This window comes from Poecilia reticulata, chromosome 6, assembly GCF_904066995.2.
Source record: "Poecilia reticulata chromosome 6, P_reticulata-male-v2, whole genome shotgun sequence".
Taxonomy (NCBI): domain Eukaryota; kingdom Metazoa; phylum Chordata; class Actinopteri; order Cyprinodontiformes; family Poeciliidae; genus Poecilia; species Poecilia reticulata.
Window position 1 is genome coordinate 13,878,442 of NC_088835.1, and position 20,351 is coordinate 13,898,792.

The 20,351-nt window shown below is 39.7% G+C and overlaps 2 protein-coding genes across 2 annotated transcripts in view; both read left to right on the forward strand.

The window, feature by feature from the left end:
- The window catches only part of tead1a (TEA domain family member 1a), a 46,486-nt gene extending 36,411 nt beyond the window's left edge, over nt 1-10,075 (forward strand). Inside the window, exons 10-12 of the mRNA XM_008411705.2 lie at nt 3,172-3,312; nt 3,923-4,075; nt 4,597-10,075. Coding sequence (XP_008409927.1) covers nt 3,172-3,312; nt 3,923-4,075; nt 4,597-4,710 — 408 coding nt within the window. The 3' untranslated portion in view covers nt 4,711-10,075. The remainder of the gene's footprint in view (nt 1-3,171; nt 3,313-3,922; nt 4,076-4,596) is intronic.
- A 3,910-nt stretch (nt 10,076-13,985) lies between these two features.
- Nucleotides 13,986-19,065, forward strand: rassf10a (Ras association domain family member 10a). Its single transcript, XM_008411704.3, has one exon. It carries the CDS (start codon nt 14,323-14,325, stop codon nt 15,766-15,768), a length of 1,446 nt encoding a protein of 481 aa, XP_008409926.1. The 5' UTR covers nt 13,986-14,322; the 3' UTR covers nt 15,769-19,065.
- Nucleotides 19,066-20,351: the final 1,286 nt, after the last annotated feature.

A 20,351-nucleotide genomic window follows, 5' to 3' on the forward strand; every position in this document is an offset into this window, starting at 1 on the left:
AGTGCAGTAAACAGATTAAGGTGTTAGAAAGACTAAGCAGCCACCATGAGGTCATCCACTAGTTTAACGCTGCTTGCCACCAGCACAGCAATTATAAGGAGTGAGTTCAGCTAATGAAGCCAGACTAGCTCATGGGGAACATCTATTGATTCAGCATTATATGAAAGAGAATGGGAGTCTGTTGCAGCTAGCCCCTAGGGACCGTTAGAGGTATTGCACTTTAAGTCACTGAACGACAACATAAATCTTTCACATATTTACTGTATTCCAACTGTGATGTTGTTTGTAGGTGCATCAATTTAACCATATGATGAATCTGCTGCTTTTATTGACTATTCATAAGATGTGAATAGCAGTCATTTTTTTGGAAATAACATTAAATTGTTCTAGATACTAACGAGACTAATCGGGGTAACGTGGGCTTGCATCACACTTAATTCACAAAAACAAACTTTACACTTTATATATAGACTCATGCTTCAAAGTCTCAATTCGACTTCGACACAATGTCTGAGACTGAAGTCTCAGGAACGATGCCTATGTCGCGTAATCAGGGGGGAGGTGGTGAGTGTGGATCATTTGAATAAATCATTAGTTTTTGTCTTTTTTTGCGCTACCGTGGAGGCGCCTAAGTCCTGTCCTCCAGAGTTTCCGTCCTGCAACTTTTACATGCATCCCTTCTCCAACACACCTGAGTCAAATGCCTGAATGTCTTCATCAGCACATCATTCAGCTCTGCAGAGGCCTGGTAATGAGCCATTCATCTGATTCAGGTGTGTTTGTTGTGGTGTATGTATACAACTGAATAGCAGCAAGTCTGAGCCACAGTCTCTGGCTTTGGCAGAAATTAGCTTCACCTGTTAAAACGCATTTAAGTTTTTATAAGGGCGATTTATAAATAATGGGCTGTTTAATGGTTTGTTAAAAAAAACATTTATTTTGGCTTTATAATAATGGCCACATAGACGACGCTCAAACTGAACCGTTTGAAATGAGTCGTTTCCTAACAAAAACTTGCCTTCAACTCATTCTTCCCCTATTAACAAAGACGCAGGTAATACCTGTTGTTCATTCAGAAACATTAACAGGTATTAATCTCGTTCTGTCAGGTTACTTTTAACTTAACTATGTAAGTATTTCTTTACTGTGGTAAATATATTTTTTTCTAGAGATGATAACTTAGAGTAAATCTATGTTTTTAAGCAGATCATATGTCATGTATCTGATGGAAGAATATTCATTTCTGCCATCGGAAATTAATATTTGGAGACTTTTGAAAATGACTTGTGAACATATTTGTGCCACGTATTAAAGGTTGTGGTGATGAATGGTAAATAGTTTGTACTTGGATAGTGCTTCATCGAGTGCTGAGGCCTTTCACAGCACATTCAGACGTTCTCCCACTCACTCTCTGACGGTGGAGAGCTACATTGTAGCCACAGCTGTCCAGTCAGATTAGTTCTTTGACATTATGTACTGTGTTTTATTTTTCATTACGAAAAAATTATCAACTCCAGCACAATGAAATTATACATAAAGGATCCTGATTAGAAGATGTACAAGAAAACTGAAAAGCCTCACCATTCTGAATGTGGAAATTGGCCTGATAAAACTCCCTACGTTGCCCTAAATTAAACGATTTTCCCAAAAAATTGACTACATTTTAAAAACAATAATCAAAATCCTAAAGAGAAATCAGAAAAGAAAATCAAAAACTGCTCCAGTCTAGTTTGTGGCAGTGCTGTGGATATTAAGAAAACATCAACCTGTTGCTATGGTAATCTATATCTCTAGCTTTCAATGCTGAAAAATTTCCACAGGCCAATGAAATACCACGACAACATCATTAGTTCAAACCTCATCAGACATCTGAGTTGCATGGAAAACAAAACTTTTAGAAAATAGACTTATTTAATCGGGAGGACAATATTTAGAAATGATGACAGCCCTGTTTGCTTTTGGAAAATGTTGTTTTGCTTTAACTTAAAAAGGCAATAAATACCTAGCAGTTAATTTCTTTCAATATTCTCAGTTTTATTGCTTGTTTTTTTTTTTTTTTGGTAAAACCTCAGCAACAGGCATAAACCGATTACTACTTCACTTATCAGACACGAACTCAAAGCAAATAGCCTCCATCTTCCTGGCTGCTGCTAGAAAACTTTGACTGGAGAATCCCGACTGTGTATGGACGGCAAAGCTGTCGGTCAGCAGAATTCATAGATAGGAGGGCAGAAACCTGCAGAGTAGTGAAGTGGGCTCGGTGTACAATAAGAGCAGAACTGATGAGATATACTCAAACAAAGAGCGTGTTTGTGCATTATGTCGAGAGCCTTCTCTCTGAATTTAATTAAAAAGCTCTCAGATCTACCACAATGGAGCATGTTTCTGATAATCTGCTGCTTTAACAGAGCTCAGTTTGATCTTGGTGTGCGTATGCGTGCGTATGTGTGTGTGTGTGTGTGTGTGTGCGTGTGGATGACTGCTGTACAATGTTGGTGGTGTAGCATATGGTGTTCGTGCATTTGTGTGTGTTTGCTCACAGCTCGGAGACGCTCAGTGCTCCTTAGAGAACTCATTACAAAAAGGGACAAACCCTTCCCACGTCTCCCGACCTGTAATCCAGGTACAGCGTGTTCTCGATGCTCTGATTAAACATCTTTCTTCTTTACTAACAGAGCTATGAATACAGATATCGCGTTAACTCCAACAACTGCACCAGCACTTGTATGACAGAACAAACAAATTAAGTTTCTGCAGGGTCTTAAAAAGTGCTGAGCTTCATCGTCTCGGTTGAAAATATTTTTTTGTTGCCTCTTAAATTTATAGCGCTTTAGTTTCTGCAAGGAACCTTTTGGTGTTGCTAAACATTTCATCATTTTTCAAAACCTGTAAAAAAAAAAAAAAAATCAATTCTTGAAACTTGAGCTATAAAATAAATAAAAAAATTCTCCATTTCCATGACATAAAAAATAACTATATCAATTCCTCCAAATATAACTTTTGCCAAATTACAATTCTGGGACATTTTACCACCAGAGGGCACTGTTGTCTTATGCCTAGAAATGCAGCTGTGCTGATCGACATCATTTTATCATCTTCTAGGAGTTTTTAGATGAATTCCTGCAACATCCTAATGTTTTATCTTTTCTCGGGGGTGTGTGTTGTCTTCAGGCGGATCTTAATTACATCGTACAGGATGAGTCTGCAGCCTTCTATGGTGTGACCAGCCAGTACGAGAGCTCAGAGAGCATGACCATCACCTGCTCCACAAAGGTCTGCTCCTTCGGCAAGCAGGTGGTCGAGAAAGTGGAGGTGAGTAGGACCGCAACTCTTTTTTTTACATGCCGTTGATGTATTTATTAATTTTTTTTACATTTTTTTAAATCAAACTTGATTAAAAATATAGATATTAATTTAATTCAGGTTTGTAATTCTCCTTGTTCAAAGCATATTTTTGTAGTTTTACTGATAAGTGAACGAAATGGTAAAAGCTATTTGGGATTTATACCAATATGACATTTTGGCAGAGTGATGAGCTGTTATAGAATAAAAAAAAATCAATAACATATTACTCATCCAGGTAATTTTTTTTTCAGATAAACCAAGAAACATTTCCTATATTTGCTGATGTAAGGTTTTTCTTATTATACACACTCAGTAAACATACCATCACCTGTGTTTTCATCCAGTTTTTATGTTAAAAATATCTAAACATAGCCTGACACCTTCTATGAAAATGTTTTCTTTAATTGGCCAAACTCAAGTTCACAACTGGAACTTTTAGAAATGCGGGCGTTCAGATGATTTTCCCCAAACGATTTGGGACTGATGAGCACCATTCAGAAGAGCATAGATGGAAGTGACAGGTAAAATGAACAAAGAGAAATCACCCTAACTCTGTTCCCTCCCCGCTGCCTAACAGACGGAGCATGCCAGGTTTGAAAATGGACGGTTCGTCTACAGAATCAGTCGCTCCCCCATGTGTGAATACATGATCAACTTCATCCACAAGCTGAAGCACCTGCCGGAGAAATACATGATGAACAGCGTGCTGGAGAACTTCACGATTCTGCTGGTGAGGGCAACGGCGATTAAAAACACCTTTCTGCTTTAAAATAAAACCACTCATTTAATTTTCTTTTTTATATACTTTAAATGTGTATTTTCTTATGTAATGATGTGTGATATATTTCAGTAAGTGAATATCTAGCTTAGCCAATTACACTTTTCCCCGTCAGAAGCCGACACATGCTCGTCATTGGAATACATTTCATATGAATTCCCGCCCTCTGTAACATCTGCCGTCAATTTATGGCAAATTTTTCTACTTTAAAATGAGCCAAAACGACTGAGGACTCTGAAAATGCCTGGCATTTTTTACATGCATAATGTGTAGCCTGCCTTTTGTTTTTTTTTTTGTTTTTTTAGAAACATCAAAGTAGTTTTCTGTGTGACGTATCTGAGTCCTCTGGAGTTAACTATTCCTTAACTTTTAGACGCTGCCCTGCTCTAACATGCCTAAATTAAATTTAAAATGTTTGGAGGTGGATGTATTTTAAAGCTTCTTTTTTTTTTTTTGTCTGTTTTGACGTCCAGGTGGTGAGCAACAGAGACACTCTGGAGACCTTGCTGTGCATGGCGTGTGTGTTTGAGGTGTCGAACAACGACCACGGAGCGCAGCACCACATCTATCGACTTGTCAAGGAATAACACACTCCACCTCGTTAACAAATGCACATCTATGGCCTTTTGCTTTTGGTGATTATTCACGGTGACGCTGAATCGAGAGATATAGATCCCTTAAAAAAAAAAAAAAACTACCAAAATTTCAGTTCACCAAAAAAAAAAAAAAAAAAGAAAAGAAAAAAAATGTAATCAGTCAAGGATAAAAATGACTACATTTTCTAAACTAGCCATCAACGAAGGCGGTGATGGTGTAGCCATGACGCCCTGTCAGAATCAACATGGCTGGTTTTTCCCAAGAACTCCCTGGGATGAGGAGCAGGCGTCATCTCTCCCACTAATTAAGTTTTCTGAGCGCATCAGAACTTTACGGCTGTGAACATGGGAATATAAGTGGGATTCGTGTTCAGAGCCTTTGGGCAAAGCTAGAGAAAGAAGAAGGAAAAGAAAAAAAAAAAAAACAATTTTCGCCCCCTGGTGGAGAAAAATCCCTCCTCAGCCAAGACGTACCGAAGGTCAGACCCTGTGTATCATCAATAACCTGCTGGAGAAAAGGACGTTTCTGCATTATGGTATAGTAGACTATAGATCTGGATGTGTACAGATAGACTCTGTGGGTTGTTCCAGTTGAGCTCTTGCACAAATGAAGAGGTTTGTCCCAAAGAAAAAGAATGAAGTTTTTACCTTTTTGTATGTTTTCCTTAAAAACACACACACACACACACACACACACACACACACACACACCCACACACACACACACGCACACACACACACACACACACACACACACACACACACACACACACACACACACACACACAAAAACATTTTAAACTTTGGGATCTTGTTTATTGATTGTAGCATATAGATTATATTTCAATTCCCTGATTGTTATCTAAAATTTATAAAAGCATAATGGGGGGAGGGGGACAAGAAGACATTCAGGTACCTTTTTGTGCAGCAGGTGACTCTTCATCAAGCCCTTTAGATTTTAATCCAGGTCTAACTGAATCCAGCACAGAAAGACCGAGACGAAGGATTATTAACGTGATCCAACTCACTAAGATCATAGTTTTAAACATATTGTTCGGATTTCTTGGAAAATCACTGTGATTTTTTTCTTCTTTCTTTTTTACTACATAATTTGTCCAGCTGTTAGATAGGCTTTAGTTTAACTCTCACTTTAACATTTACTCCTTATTTCAGTATTTGTACCAGCAAAGTAGAGCCTTAATGTCCATACCGCCAAAACCTGAGACACTGCTCCACCCACAACCGACCGCCCTGACTCGAAGCCTTAGAACCTCCTGCGTCAGGATTACAGATCACACCCTAACCCTCTTTTATGAATCCGAAACCAAAAAACGCTGATGATGATGATGATGATGATGATGATGATGATGATGATGATGATGATGATGATGATGATGATGATGATGATGATGATGGAGTATACTGTAGCAGGTGTGGTCCGACGGCTCGTCTGCGTCATGCTCAGCAGCGTGAAGTGCCTTTGGCTGGAGACGGCAGTAGACTTTTCTGTTCTGATTCACTGATGGTTCCACGTTTCAGAGGAAGCTCTGTAGACGTAAATAAACTGTAAGCTTGGACCTTCGCTTTTCTGTTCGGCTGCATAGCCAACAGAAAAACGAATATCTGAAGTCCGATATTTAATGTATTTCTTTTTTTTTTTTTTTTTATGAGAGTCAGCACTGGATCCTCCTGGATGATCTGTTTAATTTCACAACGATACCAGTGGAATACAGTCTTATTCTTTGGGTATTTAATGGCAGTGTTTGCTTGTATTTGTTTTCGTGCTTCACATGTGACTGCTTCATGGAAGAAGAGTTTGCACACTCAATGTAGTCTGGTGCCTCCTTCGAATGAAAACTCTTTTTTTTATTATTATCAGACAAATAGTTAAACAGAAACCAATTTGAACATGAATCTTGGATTATTTGTTCAGTTATCTACAGCGGTCTATTCAGGAAAAATACCAGTTTCACTATATTAAATTTAATTTAATTTTTTTTAATTTTTTGTTTTTATTCAAAACTAAAGAGCAACAATTATTCCCTCTGCAGCTGGAATACAATAATATGCAGTGGATCTCAAATGTGTACACATCCCTATTAAAAAAAAAAAAAATGATGATGATACATATTTTTATAGCAATTTCTTTAGATAATCTAACACCTACTCTTACAATTCAACTGAAAATATAACTGATCTCTTAGACAAAATATAAAAATGCATTAACCTAGCTGCACGCGTTTGCACACCCTAAACTAACATTGTTAGGGTGAATTAAACTTCAGCATTTGGTTTTCCTTGGTAGGAGTCCCGCATAATGACTTAAGAATATCTGCCCACTCCACTGTGTATAAGACTGATTTATCTTATAATAAGTCTAGTTCGGCATTTCCAAAACTTGAATTTTCTTAAGGTGAAAAATGACAGTGACATTTTTATATAGCAAATATTGCACATAAACTGATGGGTTTGCAAAAACCCAAGTCCAATCTGAAGACGACCAATCCCTTATCATTTTATTGCCAACACCGTGTTTCATTATAATTAATGTGTGATTTGGTCATTATTATTTTTGTGATGCTTAGATTTGCTTGATTATTCTCCTTTTAGCTGGACTAGGACTACTTTGGACTGCAGATCTTTTGCCCAGCATCCTGCTTTGCAGTACAAACCTGATGCCCAATACAGATGATTATTTATGTCTTGTAATGCTTCTGTTTTCCCAGGTTGTTTATTGAGTTTTTCCACCCTTCTCCTGACTCATACCTTCATACAATGCCAGAATTGTGATCAATTGTAGCCTCTCCACAAACTATAGCTTTAGCTAAAGAATAGAGATGCCAGAAACTCCCAAAGTGAAGAAAGGCGTAAAGTTAAACACGCTGAATACTGGAACTGAATCAAAAAGGTCACCCAAGTCCGCAAAGCATAATTATATAACCATTTGTTTTTGCGTTTTTCTCACATCTTTTCGGCGAACTCTGTTTTTCAGTTTAACTGTACAGAGTAAACGTCAGATTAGATCTGAAAAAGGTTTTGAAAGGATTTATCAATTTCTTTAACATGTCAAAATGTCTTGCGTTATATCCCGGGTGTGTACACTTTTGAAAACTTCAGTATCTTATCGCCTTCACTCTCTTTCTCGCATCTCATTAACGATTTAAAATCTAGCAACAGTATAATGGGAAATTATAGCGTTTTTTTTTTTTTTTTACTAATAATTTAAAATAGTTGTATATTGTTACACAGGGAAACAATCCATACCTACTCAGTTCAGGGCACTTTCTAAAGTTTAAAGTCTAAAAGACAGCAGAGTTGGGCACAAACACAAAACTACAGCCATTCCCGTGTATCATAAAAATGCCAGATTATTGCCAGATTCTTTAAACTGCGCAACAAAATTTTGTTTGGATCGGAAAGAAAACATAGTTCAAATTAAAACATGAGGATCTCAGAAGTAAAACTAAAAAGATAATGAAATAAATAATACATCCAGTGGCAACAGAGTAAATTATGTCCCACCAAAATAAAAAACTGCTCGGAGAACCAAAACCTTTTTATACAGCGAAAAAGAAACAATTTAAACAAAATGCAAAGTATAAAATAAAGATTTGATAAACCAAATTATTTTATAGACTAGTAAAAAAAAATAAATAAATAAAAAAGGGCATAATGCAGAAACTTTGGGCCCAATCTCTTGGTGAGCCATTGCCAAATTTGTCCATAATAGTAAAAGTTGGAGTTTTACCCATTCACGCTGCTTTGGATAAAAGAAATTATGTTCAGAAGTGCAAGAAACCTATAGGCTTTAATCTCCACCGTGCACTTATGACACACTTTAACTATAATGTAGCTAAATTTTCATTCACAAACATCCTGCAAGGAAATAATTACATACGTTTAATAAATTATTTGCTTATTTTAGAGGAACCAACTCCTATCAAAGCTGCATATGAGCTAATAGAGATATTCATCTGATACCATGAGTCATGCAAGCAGCAAACATTTTCCTGAGGTGTCTGAATAGTTTCAGTGGAAGCTGCTTCAGTCGCTCACGAGTGTTAAAATTCCTCACAGACTTGGCAAATGTGCATTTTTTTCCTATTTTTGTTTTTTTACCAATTTGAAAACATTTCCACCAAGCAAATGCTGAACTACCAAAATTTGAAGATGATAATAGATGCAATGTAAAAACGAGGACCAGAAGAGTGTAAATGTTTTTTTTAAAAAAGAAAACTTTACAGGAGTTACGTGGTTGCTTCCAGCTGCGATGGTCAGAAGTGTCCAGGAGATGCAGTGCTATGCAGCAGAGGCCTCAAAGCTGAAATAATTATTTCTTTTGTTTTTACATTTGTCTCTGTTAACCCTAAGACCTCCGTGGTTTCGACCCTCACTGAGTTTCGTCCCACGCTGCAGTAATTTGTTTGCAGACAGGCTAAAAGAGTCTTTCTATTCCGGAGTCGACATGCAACACGTGAGCGCTAACCCTAGCAGGCGGCCTCGAAGCCGCTGACGCTGTTTGGACATAGCCTACCACCTGCTTACCAAAGACAGTCATGACGTGGGACAAAACACAGCAGACTAGCGGATGTCGCGGGAGCCCGCATGAGGCTAGAAGCTGCTTTATCTCGAAAGAAATGAACCTGGACACGTCCTAACATCTCAGTTGTGGAGGAAGTGCAGGAAGCAGGCCTCTCTAAACTGTGACTTCTTAAAAGAGGCCCGTTAGCAGTCGCTCAGCTGTTCACTGTTGAATACCTACTAATCATAACGGCACTAGAGGCTGACTCGGTGTGTGTATACTCCATGCCAGAAGGTCTCAGTGGAGTTTCTCAGTCATCGTTGTCCGTGTGCTTAATGTCGTCTCGTGTGTGCGTGCGTGCGTGCGTGCGTGTGTGTGTGTGTATGTGTGTGTGTGTGTGTAAGTGGGGCATTTATCTCCTATCCCGAACCACGTGTGGCACAGAAATCCCTGTCTGTAAATCAGCTCCAAAATGGCCTTGAAACTTTTCGCTCCGGTGCCCGTGCAGCGCGTCTGTCTGTTCACCGAGGGTTTCCAGAAGGTGCTTTGTATGAAAGTGACAATAACCTTTATTACAGATGTTGTGTATATCTTTGATATTCTGATGTTTATCCTATTTTGTGAAGAAGAGAGAACATTTAGAGAAAAAAAAGAAAAAAATCCAGAAACTAGTTATATGTGTGTATGTATTGGTATTGCACAGGGTCTGATCTTTGCTTTGTAACTTTTATCCCCTTCATATGGCTAAAAGTATGTTAGATATTTTCTAGCTTTGTAGAGACTTTGTACGCATATGCTATTCAGTTTAAATAAATTGTCAGTTCTAAACTGTGACTTTGCTTGATTTATTTGTTGCTTCTTTGGCCATTTTTAATACCTTCTAAAATGAAGGGAGAATTAGCAACATTGATATCTAGAAGGGAAATACACTCTCTTCCAACTCAAACACTGGCCTGTTCCTAGATTCTAAGGTGAAAAGACTTAAATCTAACTCAACACATTTCTTTAAGTTGAAGCCCACATAGATTTCATAGAATAAGAAACAAGTGTTAATTCAACCGACCTTTCTATGTTTCCTCACTCCATCGACGACAGACAGACTTTGCTGAAGATTTCCTTTCTAGCTAATCTGTTGTGGAGTAGCTGCTGCTGTGTTTGACGTTGCTGTTGTGTTAATGACCAGTTTGGACCAGGCAGGCTCCAGCTCTCTCACGTCTGACTCTTTAGTTTACAGTCGTTACAGTGGACTTAACGACTGCAAGGTGCCCAGGTCCTGCGGCTGTCAACAAGTCCTTATCAGCAAAACTGATGACATTGTGATTGACTCCAGTGAATTTTCATTTTTATCTTGCTAACCGATGCCTGCAGATTCTTGGATGGGGCCTGTGGGTATTTTTGTCCTTTCTCTGAGCTTTGCACGGTCTGACACTGGGATGAATCTGAGGAGACATCCACTCCTGGGAAGACTGGCAGCTGTCATAAATGTTTTCCACTTGTAGATAATCTCACTGAAACGCAGAATGATGGACCTCAAATAGCTTGAAATAGCCACGACCTTATAACTCTTCCCAGATGAATGAACATAATCAGACCTAATCCAGTGTGTGTGTGTTTTTTTGAATGTCCTTAAGAACCTGGTAAGGACTAGATACTATTTTTGTAAGTTAATGTATTTTTACGTGCTTTCTTCTTGGAACTACTGTATATTTACAGAATTGTGTTTTATGTTTAAATTTGGAAGGAATTAAGGAGGTCAACATTTTACTTCACCACATTTATTCACCCCCGTTTATTCATGATGTTTCTTTAGAGATTCTCTGCATCTCTAATTGAACTGTCCTGATCTTTAACAAAACGGCTAAAAAAATCAAAGTACAATCATAAAAAAAAAAATGAAACAGGCATCATCTGCACTAAACTGAAATGCTTCAGGGTGAGTTTAAAAAACCTGGGTTTCCGTTTATAGCAACAAAAATTTAATTATACAATTTAAAACTAAGATTCTAATATTGAAAAAAGAGAGAAAAGCAGTCAACATGCAACGTTTATACACGGAACCAGTGAAAAGTTTGAACACACCTTCTCATTCAATTCAATTGGAAATTGGGGCCACACTTTTCACTGGAAGCACACGTTCATTATTTAGGAAAAAAAAAAAACATTTGAACGGTTCTCCACTGCTTTACATTGGCTTGCCCAAACCACAGTGACCAAAGGACTCTCCAACATCTGGAGCCAGGCATCCTGTAGAAACCAGTCTGAGTTAGAGACTAAATAAACATATTAGAAAAACACCAAAACAAACACTGGCGTTTGAACCAGGAGGAAGACTTATCCATTCGAAATAAAAGTGAAATGTTGGTTAATGTATAGTTCAGACGGGATAGAGAGCATTTGTTAACAAATATTTGCTACAAACTCTGTCTGGGTTTCCAACTCTCACCTGTTACCTCTGCAAACTAACAGAGCGGAAAGAAACAGATTCGTGGAAAGAATCTCTCTTCTGACATGCAATGCCCTGTTTTGACAGCAGAGTGCGCTACAGTTTAAGAATTAGAACTCCATTTTTTTCATGACGTGAGAATTAAAACACCAGCTTCTTTGCAGACTTTCACTGTAACAAGTGTAAGCAAATATCTGACAAAGATGTTATCCAACTGAGTGTATGTTTTTATATTAGCTTGGATTTACTTTTTAAAAAGTTGTAACTTTTTTAATTAAGCATTTATAATAAAACAACAAACAACATCTTTAGAACATTTTCAACCAACTAAGCTTCGACAGCCTGATAGTAGTCTTCATGAAGTCTGCTTCCTTGGTCTTGTTTATTCTATTGACATTTCAGGCTCCAAACCTGACAGCTAATAATAGATGCACAGGTCATACACGGTGTGACCTCACAGGAAATGAGATCAAACACAGGAAAAACGTTCTGCTCTCGCTCTCTCTCTTTAACTCTCTCTCTCTAACTCTCTCTCTCACGTCCCAGACGCAGCAACGACAATCCTCTTAATCCAAATCTACTGTTTGTAATGCATGCCTGCTCCACACACGCCGCTCTGGGTAATGCTGTCTGCCCGTGTCTGATATGTGAATGCGTCCGCCCCTCTCTGCATGTGTGTTCACATTCCCCGGTGGTTTTCTAAGCACTTTCTTTACCAACAAACCCAGCCTGAGCAGAGGCTCCAGAACACAAACATTAATGCTGCGTGTTGGGGATAGATGCACACAGACACCAGAGCCGGACCACTTAACGCAGAACATATTCTACTCTTAAACAGCGGATTACCGTTTCGGATATTATGCGAGAACTCTGCAGGGAGTAAAAGATGGATTTCCTTTGGCTTCACAGTCGGCTCAGTTGAGCTGATAAACATTTAGAGATAAGATCATAAAGATGAAGCTGCGTAACAATGCGCGCTGCAGATTTAAGGTTTTACCATCAATCCAATGTTACTTTTTTTTGCTTGTAACCCAGAATCATCAGGTTAGTCATTTAAAATGTGAGTCTGCTAAAACTCTTACAAAACATGCATATAGAAAAAACACTCCAAATCTTCTATTACTGACTAATTTAGCAACTAATTTCAATAAATCTACCTGTGAGAACATGAAGACATTGCTTGAGAAAACAGTGTTGAAAGCATAACTGTAAATTTATCAAAAAGAGATTAAACAACCTCTGAACTGTGCAAAAAAAAGCAAATCGTCTCAGGCACATGTAGCTCCACAAATCATCACTGACTGTGGAAACTTTACACTGGACTCGTTGCATCTTGAATTCTGCATCTCTACTCTCTTCCGTCAGACTCTGGGATCTTGATTTCCAAAGGAAATGCAAAATTTACTTTCAGCTGGGGGGAAAAAAGGACTTTAGAGCACTGAAGAACAGGCCAGTAGCCCTTGTTACCAAATGACATTACTCTGGCATTGTTTTGTGCTCATGAATGAATGAACACAAGGAATGTGACAATTATAGCCCGTGCCCTGCATACATCTGTGTGCTGAGTCTTGAGGCTATGACTACATCTGCAGTTCACTCCTTGTGAATCTCACCGAAATCCTTCAGTCGACTCACAATTCCTTCAAGACTGTGGTTCTCAACATTGGTTCCGCGCCCTTTTTTTTTATTCCAATGAAGTTTTTCTTTCCACTAAACTTTCCACTAACTGACTGGTTAGCAGCTTTTCCAATAACCTTGAAGCTAAAACACAGATCTGTATGAAAATATGTTATTAATCTTCTTCTATATTAAAATATATTTTCAGTTTTTCTTAGTTGTGAGAAATAATCATCGGTTAAATGAAATACCTGAACCAGATCATTTTGTGACTAATAGACCTGTATGAGATTAACTTTTCAATTGCATTAATTAAGTAAATATTTTTTTTGTGAAGCTACAGTTTATTTACTTAACTTTGACAGTTGGCTCACAGGATGTTTTTTATTTTTTAATGTGTACCACTAATGTGCATGGAATCCCGTTATTATTTATTTATTATTTTTAAATCAGAGTGGCGGCTTCCATAAATACGCATTAAAAGAAAAGAAAAAACAACACCGCAGTAAGATATGATAAACTCTGTGTTGAGCCTGAAACAGGCCAACTTTTATTTATTCAGTTAAAAACAAACTGAAACAAAAGGCGCCTCTGATAATCTGAGGTTTCTGTAGGATGATCAGTGGGCAGAGAGAGAGGAGGGGGGGGGGGCGTGTCCCGGCAGCTCCAGCAGCCTCCTGCCTCTGTCCCGCACATCAGAGCCGCCTGTCCCGACGTAAGGACGCTGTTCTGCTCCTCTCCTCTCCGGAGCAACAGCAATCTGCCCCGGGGGAGAGGAACGAGGACCCGGTATGCAGCCTGCAGACACACCGCTGAAGGATGTGATTTTTTTATTTTCTATTTTTTTTGCTGAGAACTTTTAATGATTCTTTAAGAAGATGCAGGTTTTCCTGAATGATCAGTTAAAGTCAGCAGAGGAAGCGCGTCAGCAACCCATCAACTGGAATTAGGAATATAAACACAGAAACTTTCTGTAACCGAGATTCTCTGGAAAACTTTTTATTTCTTTCTTTTTTTGGAGATGGAGCCCGAGGAGGGGAAAGTCTCGGTATGGGTCTGCCGAGAGGAGAAGCTGGTCTCCGGGCTGACTAAACGAACCACCTGTGCCGACGTTGTGAGGGTTCTGCTGGAGGACCAGAACCTGCAGCAGGGCGCCGCAGCCGCGATGCTGTCCGGCTCTCCGCAGTCCTACTGCGTGGTGGAGAAGTGGAGGGGCTTCGAGAGGATTTTGCCCAACAAGACCAAGATCCTGCGGCTGTGGAGCGCCTGGGGAGACGAGCAGGAGAATGTCCGGTTCGTCCTTGTGAAGAGCGAAGCTTCGCTGCCCAACAACGGGCCCCGCAGCGCCGAGGCGCGGGTCGTCCCGAGCCGGGAGAGCGGCGGCCCGGGTGGGCTGCTCAAGGGCACCGCCAAGAGCTGCTGGGTCGCCGCGGCGGCTGCTGCCAACATGTCCCAAGAGAAGCAGAGGCGCATCGTCCGGAAGGCCTTCAGGAAGTTGGATAAAATGAACAGAAAGAAAGAACAGACAGTACCTAAGGATAAAAGTTCAGTGGAGAAGATGGAGACCCTGGTCCACTTGGTGATCTCGCAGGATCACACCATCCGGCAGCAGATCCAGAGAATCAAGGAGCTGGACCGGGAGATCGAGCGGTACGAGGCCAAAGTGCACTTCGACCGCATCAAGAGACACGGGGCGAACTATGTGCAGGACACGTACATGGTGGAGTCCTCCGTGGAGAGCCCCGCTCCATCCGCGGACGGGAAGCGCAAAGCGGAGCGCCAGGACGTGCGCTGCACGGCGGAGGCGCTGGCGCAGTTCGAGGAGTACGCGCGCCGCTGCGAGGAGGTGGTGCGACTGCAGGAGGAGGTGACGGAGCGGGAGGCGCTGGTGGAGAGCATCACCGGGGAGATCCAGGAGGAGCTGAACCGGCGCTGGATGAGGCGGCGGCGGGACGAGGGAGCGTCGGAAGATGCGCAGGACACCGACAGCGCCGCGGAGGAGATGAGCCTCTGCGAGCCCGCGGATCCAGCCGTGGAGCCAGACGTGGAGAGCCTGTCAGAGAACGAGCTCCTGCTGGAGGAGGAGAGGATAAAAACCCAGCTGGACACGAGTCTGTACATCGGCCTGAGGCTCAAGACGGACCTGGACGCCATCAGAGGGGACTTGGACCTGAGTCTGGCACTCTGGGAAACCAAAGAGAGCGAACTGTTGGACCTGCTTGGCAAAGTTGAGACCATGGAGCTGGAGCAGGCGAACAAACAATTGACTGACGACGAAAAGGAAGAACTGCCTGTGAGCAGTGGAGAGGCTGACCCGGGGTCAGTGGAACAGAGCACGGGTTGGGTGGAGCAGGCCAGAGGTCTGTCAAAAGCCTGCAGCATTAATGATGAGGATTCGGACACGGGCCTGAGCTCAATGCACAGCCAGGACTCCGACAACCCTCCCGTGTGTGAATCACTGGTGTAATGCATCTTTGTGTCGCAGCATCTTAGGCTTTTTATGCAGTTCAGTGAGACAAACTCAGTGGCATCGAGAGAAATCGGCCTTGGCTTCCTGAAATATATATATATATATATATATATATATATATATATATATATATATATATAAAACACATGTCTGTGTGACACTGCAACTCTACAGCAATAATCTCATATAGTCACAGCACAATAAGCTTAGACAGGAAAGCATGTGTAGTAGAGACTTGGTAAGATGTGCTGCTCCATAAGCTGATCTCTGACCTCCATCTTGGGTCAAAACAGCATAATTTATTAGAAGAAGTAGCCAGGAGGAGTGTTATAACCATTAACTTATGATCCATTGTCCTGTAACAAGTGCTGAGATAAACATGCTCACAGTTCACAGTGTACTATCTAATGGCGATGAACAGCAGCTTCGATGTAAGAGTCAAAATCGACTGTGATGTTTATTTCAAGATATATTGGCATGTCAGCTGCAAAGGTGATGAAAACAGATCCAAATGGAGAAGTCATTTCAAAATAACAGTTAATAAATCATCACTTGCCGTTTCATATTCTGAATGGTCTAAATTTTGGAAAAACAAACTTGTAAGTTTCACAAATTTGAATAAAAACACCATTGTTTACATATCCTGCTAAACTGAAGGTTCACGTAAAGTTTTTTTTTTTTTTCTGTCTATTTTCCTCTGGGTCACAGATTATTATGGGATAGATATGAGGTTCTCTTAGAATGCTCACATGACTTAAAATATTTCACTTAAAGCAGAAAGTTTACCCTACTGCTGTTCAAACAAGGCATTTAAGTACCATAGTTCTACATATTTGCCTCCAAAGCATAGATTTAGTAAAAACAGAAAAAAACCCAACAACCTAATAACTGACTGGTTTTGGGCAACTGACTGGTTTTGGGCAGTAACAGGTATTGGGAGAGAAAACTCCAGTGGTTCTGGCACTTTCTCTGGTCTCTTAATAAGAGGACTTTGAACCAGTTTTAGAGATTTTGAAAGAACATTTTACAACCTTGACAATGGCCCAAGTTTAATAATAAATAGTATTTTTTTCTTATTAATGTGCCTCTTTTACTGGTCAACGGTCTAAAAATTAAACACTTATTTTCGGACACAGTATGTGAAAGAACCTTTTGCTCTTAAAAAATAAGAAAAGCAACAACTAAATTCTGCATATTTTATAGCTAAATTTGTGTGTCTCAAATCATCTTAATCTAAAAAAGAAGATGTCTCCTTGCTTTTATTTTCATCATTAAAGTTATACAGGAAACAAAACAAATAGAATTTCATCTAAAGGTAAAAGGAAAAAAAACAGTTATATACTAGTAATGATCAGTATTTTGAACATATATTTTAATGATCTTATATGGGATGATAAAAAAGTGCGAAAAAAAAATTCAAGTCCAATCAGAGTTCTCAATTGGGACATTTTTCTTTAGTGATTTTCTTTAGTGAGCTCTGATCGGTGACTGGCAGGTTAATTAACGAGTCAGATTCTTTCCCCTGGTCATTAGATGCATCCAAAACTATTCGGCCAATAAAAACTAAACACTTATTAGATTAAGACATGAAACTAGACAGGTAAACAGTACAAAAAGTGGGTTTGATCGTATTCTGAATCATAACTGAAGCCTTTATCAGAGACCAACAGAAATAAAAGTAGAAAAACAGACAAAACAGCAAAAGCATGCAACAATCCTAACAATTGCTTTCATTAGCTTATTGCTACCATCACAGAATAAATATTTTTGTAATTCTTAACTTTTTCCCCCCCACATTTCTCGCATCACTATAAGGACTAATTATCTCATATATAAGTTCACCGTGGTTAAAAGTTGATCTAGTTGGTCATTTTTATATTAATTGTAAAAAGTTAGCATATTCAACCTAGTTCAGTCCAGCTATATTGTAAATTGCCTCTAACCATTCGTGACTAGCAAAGGAAAAGGTTTAAAATGAAACAGATTGCCAGTGATTGAAGCAGAGATCTCATATCTACCCCCCATTAAGATCCATAAACTGTGGATCCTACATTTCACGATTCTGTTAGATAAGACCTTCGATCAGAAGCTCCTCCGCCTAACCTTTTAAATCCCACATGTCACGGTTGGTCGGATCAACTTTAGAGTCAGAAATGGAGTCAGAAAACGTCATACACCTATTTTTTTTTATTTTATATATTTTTTTGTTCCTGACTGGTTTTAGCTCTCCGACGTTGAACACTGTGGGTGAAACTGGCGCAGCGCTCCTTTAAATCTGTGTTTGGATTATTATTGTAACATCAGTTCGGTTGCTCCAAAGGGCTTTGTTTCCATGTAAAGCTTCTTACTCAGCCATAATCAATGTGGGCCGAGGAGGAAAGGCTTGTTTTTATATCAAGGTTCAGGTCAAAGAATTGCTGCTCCCTTTGTCATGTCAGAAATGTTGTGTAACGCGTAGTGAGAGAGCACGTTTCCACGCTCGTTATCTAGTGTGCCGTAAGCAGACCCACGTGAACATTTTGGGACGTCTCGCATTGATTTAGAGCAAACTGACACGACTGAAACTGTTACACTGACTTACAGGAGCAACGCTGCGTCTGAATCCTTACGCCGCTGCACGTGCAAGTCCTTCTGCGAGTGCAAACACCTGTAAGAGAACTGGACTTTCGAGAGGCTTTTTGGAACAGACCCATTTAGCAATCCTGCAGTCGCTGCATGTCTGAACGCTGTGACATTAAGGAGAACTATTTTCAGCTATGGTTCACTTTTTTCTTTTTTCTTTTTTTTTTTTTTACCCTGAAAATAGTTGCTGCAGAGAAATGTTCGCTGTGCTTTCCAGCCGAGCTGGCTCCTCTGAGACCTGCACAGACAGCAAGCATCGCAGCAGAAGTGATTCATCACTTTAAGGTCTTCCTTCAGTAAAAAAATAAAATAAAATAAAATAAAATACATAATTTACTTTGTATGTCGTCAGGATGTTGTGTTGTCAAGCTTACATGTCTGACTGTCCAACTGTAAATGTGAGCAATATTATTTTTGTGACGCCTAGATAAAAAAAAAAAAAAAAGATGATACTGTTCCTGTGGAGTTACCAAAAATGAGCTAGTTTATGTCTCTTGATCAGGGACTCTTTTGGCCTCTCACTGACATTCAGATTTCTTTTTCTATATATTTGCCACCTAGTTTAGTAACTCTGAAGTAAAAAAAAACAAAAAAAACAAAAAAACAAATTCACTGTGGAGGAAGGATATCACCACTCGGCTGTTAGAGTTGAAATAAAAGGCAACATCTGAATTTGTGTCTCGTTTTATTCATTATGACCTCAGGGATCCGACGGGTTCATTTAAAAACCATTTAAACACTCCCCCCTTTGCAAGAACCAACTTTCTGGAATTCCCAGGTTTTTGTGTTCAGCTTAAAATGTAAAATGCTTCAGCTCACTGTAAGTTTATGAAAAATATTTATACGGCATGCAGGGTTTACATATGTAATCTGCAAAAAAAGCAAGTAAGTGAAAAGGAGGCAAGGAAGGATGGAGGATGCTATGAGGAAGGAAGGACACATGAATAAATAAAAGAAGGGCACCAGGGAAGAAGCAAAAAAATAAAAAACACAAGGAAGGAGCAAAGGTAAGAAAAGAAGGACGGACACAACAAAGTAAAGGGGAAGATACAATGAAGGAAGGTTATGAGAAAGCAAAGAACCAAGGGCATAAGGAAGGGAGGAATGAAAGAAGAAAATGAAGCACAAGGAGGTTAGAAAATTGTTTCAAGAAGGACGGAGGGAAGGAAGAACACAAGGAAATCCCATCCTCTTATTAGCTTCCTCTATACGTTTCCAGAGCTGAAAAACAGTGAACTCAAATTCCATCCTCTTGCAGACTGCATCGGATCTCTGTGACGCAGTGCTTCACGGACGATCCCCTGATTTTTTTGAATGGTTTGCTTGTGTTTGTTTTTAAATGGAAAAATGATTTGCATACCTCATAGCTGCAGGGGCTGACGTTTACAAGGTGTGTGTCTCTGGCTTGTTTGTGTGACATATTGTGCCATTCCTTTCCTGCCATGTCGTCTCACTCGTCATGCCTGCTTGTGTTGAATCGCTGCTCGGCGATCGCTCTTGCATAATCTCTTGCATTAATTATGAGAGGTTGAAACAGAGACGTAAATGCACAGAACTGAACTGTACGGCTCATGTTACAACTCAGTAACGCATCCCCTTCGTCTGTTCCTCAGGGGTCAGTTGTTCCACTTTAGAAGTATGCTCTCCGGTTGTCCAATTTGTTGCTATGGTGTCAGGTTTTCTTCATACATGCATTGCATCAATAGAGTTGGACAGGGCAAGGTTTTGGCTAGTTGCTGAACAATAGGTGCTAGTCATTTTGTTCATTCGCCATTTCAATTAGCAACTCTTTTGTATGTTGTTCTTTCGTATCTAGACTCAAAAAAGGCACAAAGTTGGGTACAAATTTCCAATCTTCAAGAAATGTATACTCATTAGTCACATTTTTAAGTCTATCTTGTCAATAAAACATTGGTACTTGTTTTGACTTCAGACCTTCCTTGATTCATTATGGCACA

Bases quoted from the DNA above. Each gene is read 5' to 3' on its own strand.
- rassf10a (XM_008411704.3), top strand. From the start codon at position 14,323: ATGGAGCCCGAGGAGGGGAAAGTCTCGGTATGGGTCTGCCGAGAGGAG.